This window comes from Chiloscyllium punctatum, chromosome 2, assembly GCF_047496795.1.
Source record: "Chiloscyllium punctatum isolate Juve2018m chromosome 2, sChiPun1.3, whole genome shotgun sequence".
Taxonomy (NCBI): Eukaryota; Metazoa; Chordata; class Chondrichthyes; order Orectolobiformes; family Hemiscylliidae; genus Chiloscyllium; species Chiloscyllium punctatum.
The window spans coordinates 34,920,167-34,936,964 of record NC_092740.1 but is presented as its reverse complement, the minus strand read 5'-3'; the positions used below and the strand labels follow the sequence as shown (position 1 = coordinate 34,936,964).

The 16,798-nt window shown below is 40.1% G+C and overlaps 1 protein-coding gene across 26 annotated transcripts in view; it reads left to right on the top strand.

Moving 5' to 3' along the window:
• sorbs2b (sorbin and SH3 domain containing 2b) overlaps window positions 1-16,798 on the top strand; it is a 485,383-nt gene that overhangs the window by 356,768 nt on the left and 111,817 nt on the right. For 21 of the 26 annotated variants that reach the window (XM_072595463.1, XM_072595454.1, XM_072595483.1 and 18 more), the window contains 3 exons: window positions 4,443-4,629; window positions 8,243-8,357; window positions 15,395-15,565. In XM_072595463.1, the coding sequence (XP_072451564.1) occupies window positions 4,443-4,629; window positions 8,243-8,357; window positions 15,395-15,565 (473 nt within the window). The remainder of the gene's footprint in view (window positions 1-4,442; window positions 4,630-8,242; window positions 8,358-15,394; window positions 15,566-16,798) is intronic. The other 5 variants (XM_072595550.1, XM_072595580.1, XM_072595561.1 and 2 more) reach the window with 1 other exon arrangement.

Here is a 16,798-nt window from a genome sequence, read left to right as displayed (position 1 = left end):
AATTCCCATCTCATTGACTGTCTCTCGGCCATAACCCCGTTAATGACCCAGACCCACCAATTGAGGGTTAACTGGTGGTCCCCTTATTGTCAATCCCAACACCCTGACATGATGAAATAAATTCACTTAATTCCCATTCTCCACTTTGGAAAGACCTTTACTTCCCTTTTCCTTGAGTCTGTCACTCAAACTTACTACCGTCAGATATCCTCAGGGTCTCTGCATTAAATTAAGTAATCTAAGTAATAAAAGAACAACAGATTTCTTTCTTAATTTCAAATCCAAAGCACTAGACAAACTTTAATTCAACCTCTACTTTAGAAGCTAATACAATACTTTCCAATTTGTTACAGTCCAAAAGCCACTTGATGACAGACCATGCTGGAACTCATCTTTACTCAGAATAATTTATTCTCAAGAGAAACGTTACAAGCATACATCTTCTAACTCAGCTATCCACCTTTTCAGTAGTGTCTTTTTCGAATTTGGTTTAGTCAATGTGTTTGGACATGTTTTGACACAGTTACATTGCTAGCACAGAATAAAGCAAGACATTACCTCTGTGCTATGAAATCCTAGTGTCTCTTTACTTTATCTATTTTTTTCTATTGTTTTCATAGATGCTATTACATACATATGGGCATTGTTTTTACGACCATCAAATCAGCTGTATTATCAATTAAAAGAACAATGATCCTTACCCACCAGGGCTAGTGCAACAATAATAAATATAGCAGAGAGAAAGAGGAGAGAAAGTGTCTGTTTGTATTTTTCTGTAGTGTCTCTTTATAATTGCTAATATATTTTATCTAATCAACCTGTTCAGAGATGTTACTGGACACCTCTAGAGCAGATGAGACTTGAACCCTGGACACTTGGTTCTGGAATAGGAACTCTGCCTCTGTACCACCTGCTATAATTGCTCAAATGAAACTCCAATTAATACCTTCCACCTGCAGATAATTTAATACACAGATGTACAATTAACAAAGAACTCATGTGGTGTTGGGGTAGTGTCCCAACCTCTGAGCCAGGAGACCTGGGTTTTCAAGTCCCACCTGCTCCAGAGACATGTAATAAAATCTCTGAACAGGTTGATTCATAAAACAAAATAAAGTTAGCACAAGGTAAACCATTCTTAAATGTTATCTATAACAATGCAGTCATTACCTACATTCATCAGTTGTACTTGCTGTCTGATGATTTTTTTCCGCATAGTCTTTTGTTTTTGTGATTTCTGTTTTTCTCCCCGCTACCCCATTTCCCCCAAAAAAGGGGTAAGTAAGAATTAAAAATGTTGCAAATGCCCATAGTCTGGTGTAGGAACAGAAATAACTGGAAGGACACAGCAACCCAGTCAGATCCTGTATAGAGATTATACAGGTTAGAGGTTTACACGCTGGAACCAACAAGGTTGTTTCACTGTTGACAAACTTGGAACTACGAAAGATTGAACTTAATATGTTTTACATCAGCTGTTTATCTAATCTTTATCAAAAAATTTAGACAGGGATAGGGTGAGTAGGGGAATGTGCCTTTATTTTTAAAGGGTAATGTTACTACATCAAAATGCCCGGTGGATCATTTCAACCTGCATGTGCAATGAATAATTCAAGCAGCAATGAATGGTGCCATATTAATTGTTTATCATTGGAAATGGTTCAACCTTCATTTTTGATGAAAGCTCAGTTAAAATAGCATTATAAAAGGTTCCTCCACCAGACTTGGAGGTTGAGAGAAAAGTTGGCAATGAAGGTGAGATATTAATAGCCTTTAATTCTTGTTCAGGTAGAAACCTGACCTGCCCAATATGCCAAAACATTTTCTTCAGATATTACATTTCATTGCTCATCCAAGCATGAAAAGCTTACAGAAAACAAAAGATGTTTCAACTGGATGCATCTTACTCATTTTATGAAACGCCTTTTCATCTTCAACTTTTCTTTCATGTTTTAATTGGGCATGCAATAAGATTGGGTTCTCAGTCATTTCATACACTGGCCTTTTCAGCTTCAGGACCTGCATTCAAATCTGGTGTAGACAGACGAGACGAGAGTCTCTTTGTGCTGACTAGAAGGAGCTTATGTGAAATCAGATTGAGCAGTTCCTCACCAATGGGTGTGTATATACAGCGCAAAGCTATAATCTCTGGCTTCCGCAGATTATGAGGCAGTTGCGGCAAGTGGAAAAGTCATACTGACCTTCATGCTTGAAAATATTAGTGACCAACATATACTACTGTGACAGAGTAGAAGAGAATTTAAAGTACAGTATAGCATTCCAATATCCAAGTTGATAAATGCCACATATGGAGTGATAGTTCTGGTGTGTTCTTTTCTGCAAAAAATGGTCCCTTACTTTAAAACCGAGCTCTTGCACTTCCTTCATGCCTTCCCCTGGTACCTGCACATGGTTCCACAGAGGCTGGCATTTTCCAGTGTATCAAACAAAAATATCCACTCTGCAGTTTTGCCTGGAGAGTGAGTGATCCTAATCTACCAAAACATGGAGAGCAGAATCACCAAGTATAATAGAAATGACACACTGTGAAGGTTGGAAATCTGAAATAAAAACAAGGACTGCTGGAGAAACCTGGCAGCATCTGTGAAGAGAGTTACAGAGTTAGGGTTTCACATCTCACGTGACTCCTCTTCATCTCTCTCCACAGATTTGGCCTGACCTACTGAATTTCTCCAGCACTTCCCGTTTCTGTCACCAAGTACAACTTACCTTGGCCTGGTTTGCATTTCCAGCAGTAATGAACGTTAGTCAGAAACAGATCACCCGTTCTTTTTTTGCCTTCCAACCTCTGCCAGCCCAGTGACACAAGCCGAGATATTCCCTTCGCTTCGACACCTGCTAACTTGAGCCACAGGGATCAGTGCTGTGGTCACAATTATTTCCGATATAATAATAACGTGGATGAGACACGTGAATGTACTATTGTTCAGTTTATGGAAGCCACTAAAATAGATGGGAAGGCTAGTGATGAGGATGACATAAAGAGTTCAGAGAAGGGTATAGACAGGCTACGTGCCAAAGATTTGGCAGCTGGAATTTAATGTGGACAAATGTGAGATTATGTGAGAATAAAGGGAATGAATTTCTTTATATGGGAAAAGACTGCAGAAAACTGCAGCACAGAGGGATTTGGAGGCCCTTGTACATGACAACAAGCGAGCATTCAAATTCAGTGGATAATAGGAAAGGTGTATGGATGTAGGCTTTGATTTAAAAATGGAATGGAGTATAAAAGATAGGGAGGTCTTGCTAAAACTATGCCAGACACTGGACAGATTGGAGCTGGAATATTGTGGACAGTTTTGAGGCCCTTATCTCAGGGTTCACAAGGTTAATTCCAAATATGAAGGATTTTTCTTATGAGTTGAGTTTGAGTAGTTAGAAAAATGAGAGGTAACCTAATTGAAACATGTAAAATTCCAAGGGGCCTTGATGGAGCAGATGTTGAGAGGTTGTTTCCCCATGTGGGAAAGTCTAGGACCAGAGGACATGATCGTAATAAGGACTCACCCATGTAAGACAGGTATGAGGTTGAATTTCCTCTCTCAAGGGTAGTGAATCTGTGGACCTCATTACTGTAGAGACTGCCAGGGTTGGATTGTTAAGTGTATTCAAGGCTGAGATGGACAGGTTTTTATGTAGTAAAGCAGTCAAGAGTTATGGAGAAAAGGCAGTAAAGTGGAGTTGATGATCATCAGATTAACCAGGGACTCATTGAATAGCAGAACAGACTCAATGTGCTGAATGGCTAACTTCTGTTTCTGTATCTCATGGTTTTCTCAGCCAATACAGCACAGATTCTGAACAAACTTGGGAACATCCCAGCCTTTTGGTTTGTCATGCCATCATGATGCATTTCAACAATGGAAAATGAGTTGGGGATCAGTACAAATATCTGATAGACCACATCTGCACAATTTGTATTGAACAAATGAATTAACTTTATTTCTGATATCCAATGAGAAAATATTTAGTATTGAGACTTAGGTACAAGCCCAGATCCATATCTGTCCAGCATTGGTGGAAACTACTAAATATTTTGGAATTTTGACAGAATTACTGAAATCCCAGAAGTGAAGCTTTTTTAACTATGATGGATGCAGTTTAGGAACCTCAACTTTGTTCATGAGACAGAAAAAATAAAGATTCCTACATTGCTGTCCATGGCATTCGGATTAGTCTGATTCTCCTCCCACTCTTTTGCAGTAATTTCTGCAAAAAAAAGTAAAATTAAGGGATTTACATCTTACTTCTATTGAAGGTTATATTTGGAGGCTGTGCCAAGCAGGCTTTCAGCCGCTAAGTTTGAAATGTACCTACAGAGAAAAGTAAACATTGCTTTGCTTGTATATAACATTTAGAAAGCCATACATGTTCTCTTCTACTGAAGATTAAAAAAATCTTTCATTGTTTTGTACTAGATAATTACAGCTCATTCACCTCTGTTCAGGCGCACCCACCTCCCAAGACACATACTTATCGGCCTTTATCAAAAAGTACCTCAGACAATGGTGTTGAATTCTACAAGGAATCTGCTCCATTACCACCACCTCCACCTGTTCCACCACTTTCTCAACCAAGATTGAGAGAAACAGATTCCACTGAAAAGTAAGTGCTGAGTAAAGATGCTGTGCGGCAAGAATGGTAAAATGGTTGAGGTTTGTATAATTAATTATCCAAGGACTTGTCAAATTCAAAAGTTAAATGAGAGTGTTATTATTTGATGGGGCACATTACGTCTCTTATAGGCTGAGTTGAATTTTCAGTATTAAAGAGATTTGCCAGCTTTAAAATGATCTGAGTGCAGTAGATTTAAAGTTGAGTGTATACATACTTAACGTTTTTATCAGCGAAGAGATAGGAATGAGGGTTCATGCTAAGTATTTATATGTCAAAACAAATCTGCTTGCAGCACTGTAAAGCATCTATATATTTCTCTCCCTCACTCTGCTTTTTGGTTTTTACTGGGGGGGGGCATGAAAACGTTGCACAGGAGTCCCATAAAGGGGCAGTGCATGGGGGGAATCAGGGTGCATAGGCTGGTGTGTAATCAGCATCCCTTAGGTCCTGCAGCCAGATTCAATTATGGGTCAGTGTGGGCAAATAGCTGATCCATGCCCTGGGTTTCTCCAATCGCCAATGAAGAGACTGTGTTGGGAATACCTATACACTAAGGATGATGGCCTTCTTCTCCTACCTGTTATCCCAGTCTGAGGCCCACTAGCAGCTTGGCGGCATCACCAGCACCACAGACAGAGGTGACCAATACTGAGGCTGTGAGATGTGGGGAAGGATTGCTGAGTCTGCATTGAGACGGTGCAATGAGCTGCATACATTTGTTTGTTTTATTATTGGGCCAGGTCCATTCAGTCAAGCCTGGGCACCAGAGGGGTGAATCCTTTAGTGAATGTAACAATGTCAAAACCACGGAGGTGGTCATTAGCATTGGGTTAGGAACTCTTTATGGGTCACTAAGCTTTGGTTGAGAATCCTGTCTCTCACCAACTCCAGGTAGCTGCTCAGAGGAGTTCCAGATTTGTTGATTGATCTCCATGCAGTGGAAGGAGCATCCTGATACAGTAACACTTCCAATATAGCAATTTAATTATTTTGACTGGCTGCCCACCTCCAGTCTGTGGGCAGCTGAGCTGCTGCCAGTCTTGCCCTGGCGCCATCCTGTGGCAGCAGGAAGACATCAGGCTTGTCTGCTCAGCACCAGGGCAGAGTCAGCAGCTAACTAACACAGGGGAGGGAGATTTGTTAAATAGCAAAATACCATGGATACTGGAAATCTGCAACAAACAAAAAGGATGCAAGAGAAACTCAGCAGGTCTGGCAGGATCTGTGGAGAGAGAAACATAGGAAAAAGAGACAAACCAGATTCTAAATGTAAACTCTGTTTATGTCTCCACACATACTGCCAGACCTGCTGAGTTTCTCCAGTGTTCTTTCTGTTTGCTTCCAGGACATTAATATGTTGCTGATTAATGGATTGTGGTGGATGTGGCAATGGCAGGGGAGGTGGGCACAATGATGTGTCTTTGTGATTGTGAACTTCTTAGCCTGCACTGGGGAAAAGTTGCAGCCCTTGGAAGTTTACCTATTCAAAGCAGCATTAACAACATCAGCCACACTGCCTACTCGATTTAAGAATAGACTGTTCTCAATGCATTTGAAAAGGCACTGTTTGACATTTCCATCCAAAATGCCAAAGTGAAATGGGGAATACGTTGACAAACCACTTACAATACCACCTGCTCAATATATGGGAAGCAAGAATAGAACAATGCTGACTGGCTAAAGATCATCATTACTATGTTGGAACCTGACACTAAATCCAAGGGTTTATTACGAATGTGACCCTGAGAATCCATTGTCGATTGTCAGAAAAGCTCATTTGCTCCTTTAAGAAGGAAACTTCCGTCCTTACCTGGTCTGGCCTACATGTGACTCCAGATCCACAGCAGTGTGTTTGACTGTTAACTGCCTTCTAGAATGGACAATAAATGCTGGCCTGGACAGTGACCTGTGAACGATTTTAAAAATAAATATCTGCGTTAAAAGCTGCTTACTCAAGTTTCATGAGATGTGAGGGAGCATGCCTCATTAGTGGTTACCGGAATATTCAGATATCCATTGGAAATGCCAGGGGCGAGTCTGCAGGGATCAAAGAGGCAACAGGCCCACCTTCAGGAGAAACGCCATGAGCAAAGGGAGACAGTATGTGTAACCTTCATTGGTCTCACCAAGACAACTGACCATGTGAGCATTCAAACTTCTGGTGATAAGTGACTGCCAACTGACTCTGCTCGTTCTGATCTCCCTTTCCATGAAAGGATAATGCCCCAGATCAGCTCTATGGACATCATGGAACTGTGGGAGACCCACTGTGCGGTCAAACAGAGCAATGGTTCTAGCGCTGATGTTCCGCCACATTCTTACTGCTGTCATCTGTCCTCAAGTCATCTACAGAGGGAGTCTACTTATTGACCAGAAAGCTGCTTAGCCTTGCCCACCTGATATGCAAAATAAAGATAGTCACCTCTAAGAAACTTTGTCAGAGGGTTCCAGACATAGGATCATTAGCCCAGTGGAATTTGAACATCCCCAGTAATTCATGTGGAGTTGGCTGCATCAGGATTTCAAGCTTGACACAACTCCTCTCCAACCTGTAGGAATAACTATCTGGTACTAAGAATTTCTGGATACCATCAGGATATGACTCAAAGAGATTGCCCCCAGTCTTTAGCATTTGCTTTATTCAAGGCCTGAATGATGAACATTGATATTATCACAGCTAGGAATGTCGCAGGTCAGAGATAGAATTTTGATTTTAACCCCTTCAAATCTTTGCCTTTTGATATACAGGTGAGCTGAGGCAGGTCTCTCTCCTGTCTCTCTGGGTGCTGGTGGATTCCTGATGTTGGAATTGTGCATGTAACACTGGTCCTTCATTTAATATAACTTTGCCATGGGGCTAATATAAGTTTCTTCATTTTTTACCATGAAAATGGAAAAATATTTCAATTCCAACCATTCCCAATTGAAAACAAACCTGAAAATTAAAGTATATGTCTCTCATAAATACATTGCTATAACTCTAATAATTTGAGTCATTCAGTACTATTTTTGGAATTTTTTTTTTCTTTTTAAACCCATTAAAGTATATTGCTACAGCCCATGTGCCATCTTTGTAATTGAACCCAGCATGACATCACATCAGCATTATGATGAGAGCGGGATGTCACTAGAGCAATTTTATTTTTCAAAAAGTGAAAATTACTCTGAAATTATTTTTCTTCATTGCAGGTTACAATGCACTACTTCAACAATTTTGACTAACAATCTATTCTATCATGTCACTTAAAGCAGTTTGTACATCTTCCCCAATGTATCTGTTATGCCTCCTTTTCTCCTTATAATGTCCACTGTACACTAATTTACGATTTGGATAAGTGGATTTCTGTCACTGGGAGCATTGTTATTTGTGTCCTTTATCACAGCCAGTGTGCATACTAACTAGATTGACAGTCAATTTTTACTACCTAAAGATAATGATATGAGTACCTTGTGCATTTGTTAAAGATTTAATTTGTGCACTGTCTCTGCGTGTTGTGGTCTGAGAGTCCCAGACTATTTCATATTCATGTAAATTGTTGACTGTGATGCTGATGATGCAGTACACGTAACAAATGCGATGGCTTTCACTATCATTTACTAGGAATGACTGGGATCCTCCTGACAGAAAAGTTGATACTCGGAGATATCGGGCTGAACCTAGAAGCATATTTGAATATGAACCAGGAAAGTCATCAATCCTAGAGCATGAACGACCGGTAAGAAACTTGTTCTGATCTGACTTCCTTTTGTGATGTGAAACGAACCAAGAAATTCTGAATTAATACATTTATTTTTGCCAAGGTGAGATAAGGTAGTTGTGAAGACCAGTCAAATTGGTTTTGGACCCATACCTGGCTGTTAGAAATGATTTATTTTTTAATGTACTCAGTGTGGGAGAAGACTGAGTTGGCATTCCCTGGACTTCATAAAGCTTCCTCCTTTTCAGCGGTCATTCATCATTACACAAAGATTGTGAGCATTCCAGTTTAGTGGCTGAGACAAGGGAACAAATTGCAGTCGAGCGTATGACGGAGGCCGAGGTGAAAATGTTCAGACTTTTTAAAATTGTTGACCAAAGAACTTTGCCATTGTTCTAAACTTGGATGTTGGGCTCAAAGTCTACCAGCAGTGAGGCCATTGGGAGAGATTATGAAATCGGACCACTTGTCTCTATAGATGATGTGGGCAGCGTTGGAGGTAAAGAACCAAGATGGGACACCAAAAGGAAGCACTGTGTGAGTCAGAAGATAGATGGGGGTGGAATCAGTTGAGGAACATAATGGAAAGATATTGAGGGAGAAAAGCATGGTTGACCATGTAAAAAGATGGCAGATACATCACAATGGTTCAGTGGTTAGCACTGCTGCCTCACAGTGCCAGCAACCTGGGTTCAATTCCAGCCTTGGGCAGTTGTCTGTGTGGAGTTTGCACATTCTTTCTGTGTCTGCTTGGGTTTCTAACGGGTGCTCCAGTTTCTTCCCACAGTCCAAAGATATGCAGGTTAGGTAGATAGGCCCGCAGAGGGCTGAATCTGGGAGAGATGTTCTGCGGAGGGACTTATTGGGTCAAATGACCTGTTTCCACACTTGAGGGATTCCGTGATGATGAAGGAGGGGGTAACATAGTCATAATCTGAGAAGATATAATTTGTAATTTTTATTTAGGTCGTTTCTTTCTGTCTTTCCTTTTACCCACTGAGTCAAAGCTTCCCCCAGCCCCAGGTGTCATTCTCACATTGACCTGGGTAAAATCGACCAAACTCAATTGGAATAACATTAAATTTTGGTTGGGCAGAAACTGAAGATTTTGAGTTGATTGCCCAATATTCTTTCCAGTAACTTTGGTGGAAATTATTGGAGAAGTCAATTGCCAAGATTTACCCAATCAGTTGAAGATTGCATGATGTCAAATAAATTAACTTGAAAGAACCTGATTTGAAATGTCATAACATTCAAGACTTTGGACTAAGTGTTAGAAAGTGGGACTTGTGTAGATATAGAGTAGTTTGTCAGTGCAGGTTGATGGGCTGAATAGCCTATTCTGTACTGTTTAATTCTGTGAGTCAGTGGATATTTAAAGTGTATGATGAAGGAAATAATATTTGAAGAAAAAACCAGTGGTTTTCGTGTCTGTTTCATATGGTAACAAACTAACATAAAATCTTGTATTAGAAGCAAGAGTAGGTCATAGGTCAGGTTGAAGCTGCTTCACCATTCAGTTAAGCTGATTACTCCATACCTCTGATAATATTTCAGCTCCTTGCTCATCAAGAATAACAACCCAGAAAGATATTTTCTGCCCTCCGTTCAGAATCTGCCCTAAACTTTCTGATCTGTACTGGAATAGTATTGGGGCTGCAATAGTAAGTCACATTTTCTCCAGTTTCCAATAGGTGATCACTGTTTATTGACTTCTGTAGGACATCCATATGTGGAATGCAGATCAGAGCAGCGTTAAGTTTTGCTTAGATGTCCCATCGTTGACAAATAGTCTTCAAAGACTTGCTGACCAAGCTCAAGTCTGAAGGATGGCCAACATTTTGAATCAGTCAATATCAATATAGCTCTACCCTAAAGTAAACTATCACTTTCTAAAGAAAGTAGGTAACAGATGGGCAGAGGAAGAAGATTTTTTTTTACTTTATTTGATCCCGGGATGTGGAGTCCTAAACTTCACTGATGATGTTCAGTACTACTGCATAGCTGCTTGGGGGTAACATCAGAGAGCAATTAAGAATCAAGCACATTGGTGTGGGCCTGCAGTCACATCGAGGTCAGATCAAGGAAGCAAAGCAGGCAATTGGATAACATCATGTCATTATTCCTGAAACCAGTTTGCCAGATGAATTTAAACATCAAATTCTCCACTTGTCATTGTAGAACGTGTTTGATCTTTTTAAAAAAAACGTTCTTCAGCATCATCTAACTGTTGAAGTTCTAAATTGGAGAAATTTTGACCGAATTAGGTAAGAACTTTCGAAAGCTCACTGGGGGCAAATGTTTGCAAGTAAAGGGATGGCTGGAAAATGGGAAGCCTTTAGAAATGAGATAACAAGAATCCAGAGAAACTATATTCCAGTCAGGGTGAAAGGGAAGGCTGGTAGATATAGGGAATGCTGGATGACTAAAGAAATTGAGGGTTTGGTTAAGAAAAAGAAGGAAGCATACATAAGGTATAGACAGGATAGATCGAGTGAATCCTTAGAAGAGTATAAAGGAAATAGGAGTATACCTAAGAGGGAAATCAGGAGGACGAAAAGGGGACATGAGATAGCTTTGGCAAATAGAGTGAAGGAGAATCCAAAGGGATTTTGCAAATACATTAATGACAAAAGGGTAACTAGGGAGAGAATAGGTCCCCTCAAAGATCAGCAAGGCAGCCTTTGTGTGGAGCCGCAGAAAATGGGGGAGATACTAAACGAGTATTTTGCATCAGTATTTACTGTGGAAAAGGATATGGAAGATATAGACTGCAGGGAAATAGATGGTGACATCTTGCAAAATGTCCATATTACAAAGGGGAAGTGCCGGATATCTTGAAACGCGTAAAGGTGGATAAATCCCCAGGACCTGATCTAGTGTCCCTGAGAACTATGTGGGAAGCTAGAGAAGTGATTGCTGGGCCTCTTGCTGAGATATTTGTATCATCGATAGTCACAGGTGAGGTGCCAGAAGACTGGAGGTTGGCTAACGTGGTGCCACTGTTTATGAAGGGTGGTAAGGACAAGCCAGGGGACTATAGACCAGTGAGCCTGACATCGGTTGTGGGCAAGTTGTTGGAGGGAATCCTGAGGGACAGGATGTACGTGTATTTGGAAAGGCAAGGACTGATTAGGGATAGTCAACATGGCTTTGTGTGTGGGAAATCATGTCTCACAAACTTGATCGAGTTTTTTGAAGGAGTAACAAAGAGGATTGATGAGGGCAGAGCAGTAGATGTGATCTGTATGGACTTCAGTAAGGTGTTCAACAAGGTTCCCCATGGGAGACTAATTAGCAAGGTTAGATCTCATGGAATACAGGGAGAACTAGCCATTTGGATACAGAACTGGTTCAAAGATAGAAGACAGAGGGTGGTGGTGGAAGGTTGTTTTTCAGACTGGAGGCTTGTGACCAGTGGAGTGCCACAAGGATCGGTGCTGGGCCCTCTACCTTTTGTCATTTACGTAAATGATTTGAATGCGGGCATAAGAGGTACAGTTAGTAAGTTTGCAGATGACACCAAAATTGGAGGTGCAGTGGACAGCGAAAAGGGTTACCTCTGATTACAACAGGATCTTGACCAGATGGGCCAATGGGCTGCGAAGTGGCAGATGGAGTTTAATTCAGATAAATGCAAGGTGCTGCATTTTGGGAAAGCAAATCTTAGCAGGACTTATACACTTAATGGTAAGGTCCTAGGGAGTGTTGCTAAACAAAGAGACCTTGGAGTGCAGGTTCATAGCTCCTTGAAAGTGGAGTTGCAGGTAGATAGGATAGTGAAGAAGGTGTTTAGTATGCTTTCTTTTATTGGTCAGAGTATTGAGTACAGGAGTTGGGAGGTCATGTTGAGGCTGTACAGGATATTGGTTAGGCCACTGTTGGAATATTGCGTGCAATTCTGTTCTCCCTCCTATCGGAAAGATGTTGTGAAACTTGAAAGGGCTCAGAAAAGATTTACAAAGATGTTGCCAGGATTGGACAATTTGTGCTATAGGGAGAGGCTGACAGGCTGGGGTTGTTTTCCCTGGAGCATTAGAGGCTGAGGGGTGACCTTATAGAGATTTACAAAATTATGAGGGGCATGGATAGGGTAACTAGACAAATCCTTTTCCCTAGGGTCGGGGAGTCCAGAACTAGAGGACATAGGTTTCGGGTGAGAGGGGAAAGATATAAAAGAGACCTAAGGGGCAACCTTTTCACACGGAGGGTGGTACGTGTACGGAATGAGCTGCCAGAGGAAATGGTGGAGACTGGTACAATTACAACATTTAAGCGCCTTTGGATGGGTATATGAATAGGAAGGATTTGGAGGGATATGGGCCGGGTGCTGGCAGGTGGGACTAGATTGGGTTGGCATGGATGGGTTGGACCAAAGGGTCTGTTTCCATGCTGTACATCTCTATGACTCTGACATTCCCACAATTATAATATTTTGACTCAGTTACAAGAAAGGAATATCACTACATAGCCAAGGTAGAATGGTGTATGACTTGGAGGGGAGATGGTGTATTCATTTGCAACTGGAGATGGAGGTGGATGGTTTGGGAAGAAGCCATGGAGACTGGCTGAAGTGGACCCTCTAGGTAGTTAGATGGTTGGATTGCTGCTGCAGTGCACACATGGTGGGGAAAAGTGGATATTTAAGTTCTTGGAAGTTATTCAGTTTCTTGTGTTCATGCAGCTCCACCTATCCAGACAAATAGTGAGCGTTCCCTCAAATCTGTGCCTTGTAAAGTGGACATGTTTTATAGAGTCAGGAGTCGGTTTAAAAAGAAGCAGATATTGGGAGGGTGTTGTCCAAGTAAACCTTTTTTTTCATCCACATTTGACTTTTTTCAATAATTTGAAGTACTGTGTTCAAACTCAACGACTGCATAATGTAATGGCATCTTACAGTCAATCCTTATGCTATTTTCCACACATTTTTTGCATCGTCCTTAAAGCCCATTTGATGATAGGGAATCAGGTGAAGAGGTGGCCATGATGACGGTTGCTTGGTTGGTATAGATACATCAGGTACGATTCACTTCTTTCATTGTGTGACAAAGAACATGTTGACATTTTTCATTCAGAATGACATTAAGTACCTGAAATGTTAGCTTCAAACAATGGTCTGTGCCACTGTTCTGAAAAGCTCATTCACCCCAGGAGTTAATATAGAAGAAAATCTTCCAAACATTTTGTGACTTGAATTGTTTCTTTCAATTTATTTAATAGTATCTTCCACAAATAACACCACGTTTTATTGTAAAAGAAGCCCCAAAACAAATCTCAAATTCTCTAAGGTAAGTACCAAGTGCATAGACAATCCTTTCACTGAAGACGTAAGCATTAGAATCTCACCAACATATTACACTAGCATGAAGGGCAGGGGTGGGTTGTAAGTGGTAACATTATCTCATATTTATACTAAGGACTCTCCCTTTCATTGAAATTGCATACTGGAAGGTCCTTGAAGCAGAGACCCTCTGTAAATATGCAAACATTTTAAATTTTAACATGGTAATGAATATGTATAAATTATGGAAAGTGTTTCTGCAAAAGTACCCATATATTTTAACTTAAAGGAATATGCTGGTCAATTACAATATCAAGTCGTTGAGAGCTGTAAGTGTTTGTTTAAAGCTACTGGGGTCTCGCTAATGCTCTGTACAGTTCTTAGCATTTGCCAAAAATAACAGAGGCATCAAAAGAGATCTATGAAAGTGCCAGAAGTCTAATAAAAGTGAACTAACTTCAATGATGTTGATAGATTAGAGACAATAATATTTTCCTTGGAGAGAAGAAGGGAGAGAGAGGTTTTATAAATTGATGGATCTGGACAGAGTAGAAAGGAAAACTCGCTCCTACTCACAGATGGATCATGAGACCGAGGTTACAGGTTTAAGACAATCATGATGAGAAACTTGTTCAAGGTTATTAAAGTTTGGAATGTGCTGTCTGAGATGGGCGAGGAGGCAGGATCAATAAAGGCAATTGAAGACTGAATTGGATTATTACCTGGAAAGGAAGCACATACAGGGCTACAGGGTGAAGTTGGGGGATTTATGGCACGAGGTGAATTTCTCATTTGAAGAGCCAGTGCAGACATCAGCTGAATCACTGTGCTGTAATAATTTGATGTTCTGTGATTCTGCAAAATATGTGTAATGTTATGTATGTATCTAGCAGTGCCACCAATGACCAGAGCAAGAACAAAGGATGTTTTTATGCCTTTGTCAGTAATCATTGTTTGGCAATGCGGTAATCATATCACAATTGTTTTTTTTTCCCTAATTTCTCTGTGCAAACCTCTCTTGATGATTTTCAATGCTTTTATCAAATTTCCTGTGCTTTTACTGTAATCAAAATATGATCATTTCTAGAGCTTAAATTTTGTGTTTTCTTATTAAGGAAAATGATCTCTAATTTATTATTTTTAAGATCATCTAGAATAAACATTCACAAATGACAATAATTCTGAAACAAGAATGGTGCTCTGAACTGGAAGGGCCATAGAACATTTTAGAAATCCTCACAATAATCACGTTCTCAAATTCAGTCCCAACTTCTTCATCAATCACCACTAGCGATGTACAGTAGCAGAAACTGCTCACCAATGCCTATTGAATAATGCATATCATAATTTCCCTTTACTGCATTTTCAGCCAACTCCATCACATTGTAATTCCATATCTTTGGCACAGGTTCAAGCTTATTGAGCCAGCATATGAATCTTGAAGAAGGACATGTATCTAATGTTTTTGACTGTCTTTTCTTTTCATTCAGGAATTTTGTTCATGTTGATTTGGTGAAGTTGATGTAGTTTGTAATTACTATCTCACCTTGATAGTCATAAGAATAATTACATAATATTTCACTAGAGATTCAATTGCAGTCTTTCTATTTAAAAATAACATGACAAAGTGTTTTAAGTTGACTGCACTGATGGTCAAATTCTACCTGTGACTATTTTGCTTCTAGATGCATTAGAAGATTGTGTTATTATGTTGTTACAATTAAGAAATGTTCACAAGTCATTGCCTGCTCCATTTCTTTAATTATCCTCGTAGTCTAGTGCTGCAAAAGCACAGCTTTCTAAAGACAGGAGATTCAGAAAACCTCAGTATGAGGTTCACAAAGAAAAAATACCCCAGAGAAAGAAGACTGCAAAAAGTAAGATGCCGTCAACCCAAAATGCACGGGAATATGGTCTCAGACACCAGGAAGAGCAGAAGTGGGTTGTAAGTGGCACACAAACTGGATGCAGCGACTAACCATGCATGTTGCATCAGTGTTCATCAGAGCGATGCACTTAAGGAGGTGAAAAGTCCAGTGATCCAGGACCTGCTTATTTTTCATTAAAATTACATGAAACTATTAGCCGACAGTTTGATGAACCAGTGGTAACTGTTCCAATGAATCTAGCCAAGTTAATTAAAAATCACTAAAATAATTATCAGCCAAATGAAGTGAACTATCTTAAGTAAGGCTGAGACATGGTCCTGGAGCAATATGGGTTCTGCATTTGCTTTCCCATTTGTTACATTTCTTCTTGGTAAGACCTAACTTAAAGGTGTCATTCAGTGGTTTCACGGGACAAGTAATAAATTATTGAAATTGGTGTAGTAAAAGTCATTTTTAGTAGTCTCCAGACATTGATGTTATTTGATGAAATTATTTATTTTTGAAATTAAACTGATCACTTTAGAATACTCAGTCATTTCTCTGGATGGCTTATGTGTTTAGTTTCATGTCCCAAAGTTTTAATCATGCTATTAAATACAGACCCTGTAGTATTGCTAAGTTAAACATCAGCTGCATGTGTCAGTCTTGCTCTGTCTGTCTGTGGGGGATTCTGTTAGTTATCAATACAACATTAAATGTTTTTCAGCCAAGGAGGCTGTGATGATTGAGTGATAATCCACAATGATTTACCGAGCTGACCCAGGTCCTAGTTGAATGTTTACAGTGAATCTCTGTTCTCTGCACGTTCTGGCCTGGTCTCAGTTTGCAACCTATTTCTTTGCTTTTGCAAGTTACGCTCATGCCAATATCACCAGCCTAGATGAGGCCATTAAATTGTTATGACAGGCTGCAGAGAAAAGCAGCGAACTGGCCAAAGCATAGTAATCCTGAGTGCCATTTCAGTGAGGAGAGAAAAGAGAAATGATGTAGTAATAGACTATAGTGTTGCTAAGGGAATAGATAATGTTCTTGACAATAATGAGAGAGTCTCAGGGACTGGGTTGCCCACCTGTTGCCAAGATTTAGGACATTGCTTCTGGCCTGAAAGGACCTTGGTGTGGGAGTGGAAGGATCAGTTGTTGTGGTCCATATAGGTACCAATGAAATAGATACAATTAGGAAAGACATTCTGTTAAAGGATTACAAGCAGCTTGAGGTTAAATTTAAAAAGAGTGCAAAGGATTGCTACCTGAGCCAAGTACAGATTGTTCTGCTCTAACGTGCATTTC